This window comes from Lineus longissimus, chromosome 2 (genome assembly GCF_910592395.1).
Source record: "Lineus longissimus chromosome 2, tnLinLong1.2, whole genome shotgun sequence".
NCBI lineage: Eukaryota > Metazoa > Nemertea > Pilidiophora > Heteronemertea > Lineidae > Lineus > Lineus longissimus.
Window position 1 is genome coordinate 10612384 of NC_088309.1, and position 1164 is coordinate 10613547.

General features: G+C 44.9%; 1 protein-coding gene across 1 annotated transcript; it reads right to left on the reverse strand.

Annotated features, from left to right (window-relative positions):
• Nucleotides 1-204: 204 nt before the first annotated feature.
• Nucleotides 205-681, reverse strand: LOC135499527 (uncharacterized). Its single transcript, XM_064790338.1, has one exon. It carries the CDS (start codon nt 679-681, stop codon nt 205-207), a length of 477 nt encoding a protein of 158 aa, XP_064646408.1.
• Between the last annotated feature and the right edge of the window lie 483 nt (nt 682-1164).

Sequence of the window (1164 nt, forward strand, 5' to 3'; positions counted from 1 at the left end):
AAGAGGATTACGAGTTGGATCTTCGGGAGACGGGTAGATATTTTCAGCTTCTGTTATCGGAAAGAAAGATATTGGTTTTTACTTTTTAGTTGTTTGTGATGTTTTCAAAGCAGGTGGAATGAGGACGGGTCCAGATGTCAGAGTCAGAGAGGTGATCTTCAGGGACCACCTTCTTTTTATCAAGTCCGTCTGCTGGTTTGTTTATCAGAAAGCAAAGTGGTCTTCACGGCTCTGGTCATGGGTCTGGACTTCATGGCTCTGGTCATGGGTCTGGACTTCATGGCTCTGGTTATGGGCCTGGACTTCACGGCTCTGGTCATGGGCCTGGTCTTCACAGCTCTGGTCATGGGCCTGGACTTCACAGCTCTGGTCATGGGCCTGGATTTCATGGCTCTGGTCATGGGCCTGGACTTCATGGCTCTGGTTATGGGTCTGGACTTCATGGCTCTGGATATGGGCCTGGACTTCACGGCTCTGCTCATGGGCCTGGTCTTCATGGCTCTGTTCATGGGCCTTGACTTCATGGCTCTGGTCATGGGCCTGGACTTCATGGCTCTGGTCATGGGCCTGGACTTCATGGCTCTGGTCATGGGCCTGGACTTGATGGCTCTGTTCATGGGCCTGGATTTTATGGCTCTGGTCATGGGCCTGCCGGAAGACATTTTCAGTATGAAATTGCATTGCCTATATTCACCCTTTATTGAAATAGAGGTGTCTGCATGTAAAGTGCCAGATATATTTTCATCCTTTTGGTATTGGGTCAGGATATATATATATATACTATGTACCATGCATGAGAATGTAAAAACTGTTGATTTCAAGATTATATGCAGGATGTATTGAAATAATGCACGCATCAAGATTTCTTTGTCTTCATGGTTTAGCAGTCTCCAATCTGACTTGAAACCTTGAAACCAAGAGAGGTACATGTAACTTATTAGCGAGTTTGTTTTTCCATGTTTATTGGGTCTCATCTCTTTGATGCTGGCGATACTGACACTTGCGTAACTAAACCTGTTGTTAGCCCATGTTGCAAATCCTTTGGCGAGCTTTGCGCTACGTTGTTTAAAACAGCTCGATCATGCAGTTATTTTGATCCACCCTGTATAATGGTGTGCATTTACTTTATATTTGGTGTTTTTTGTAGTACTTGAAAATTGTATC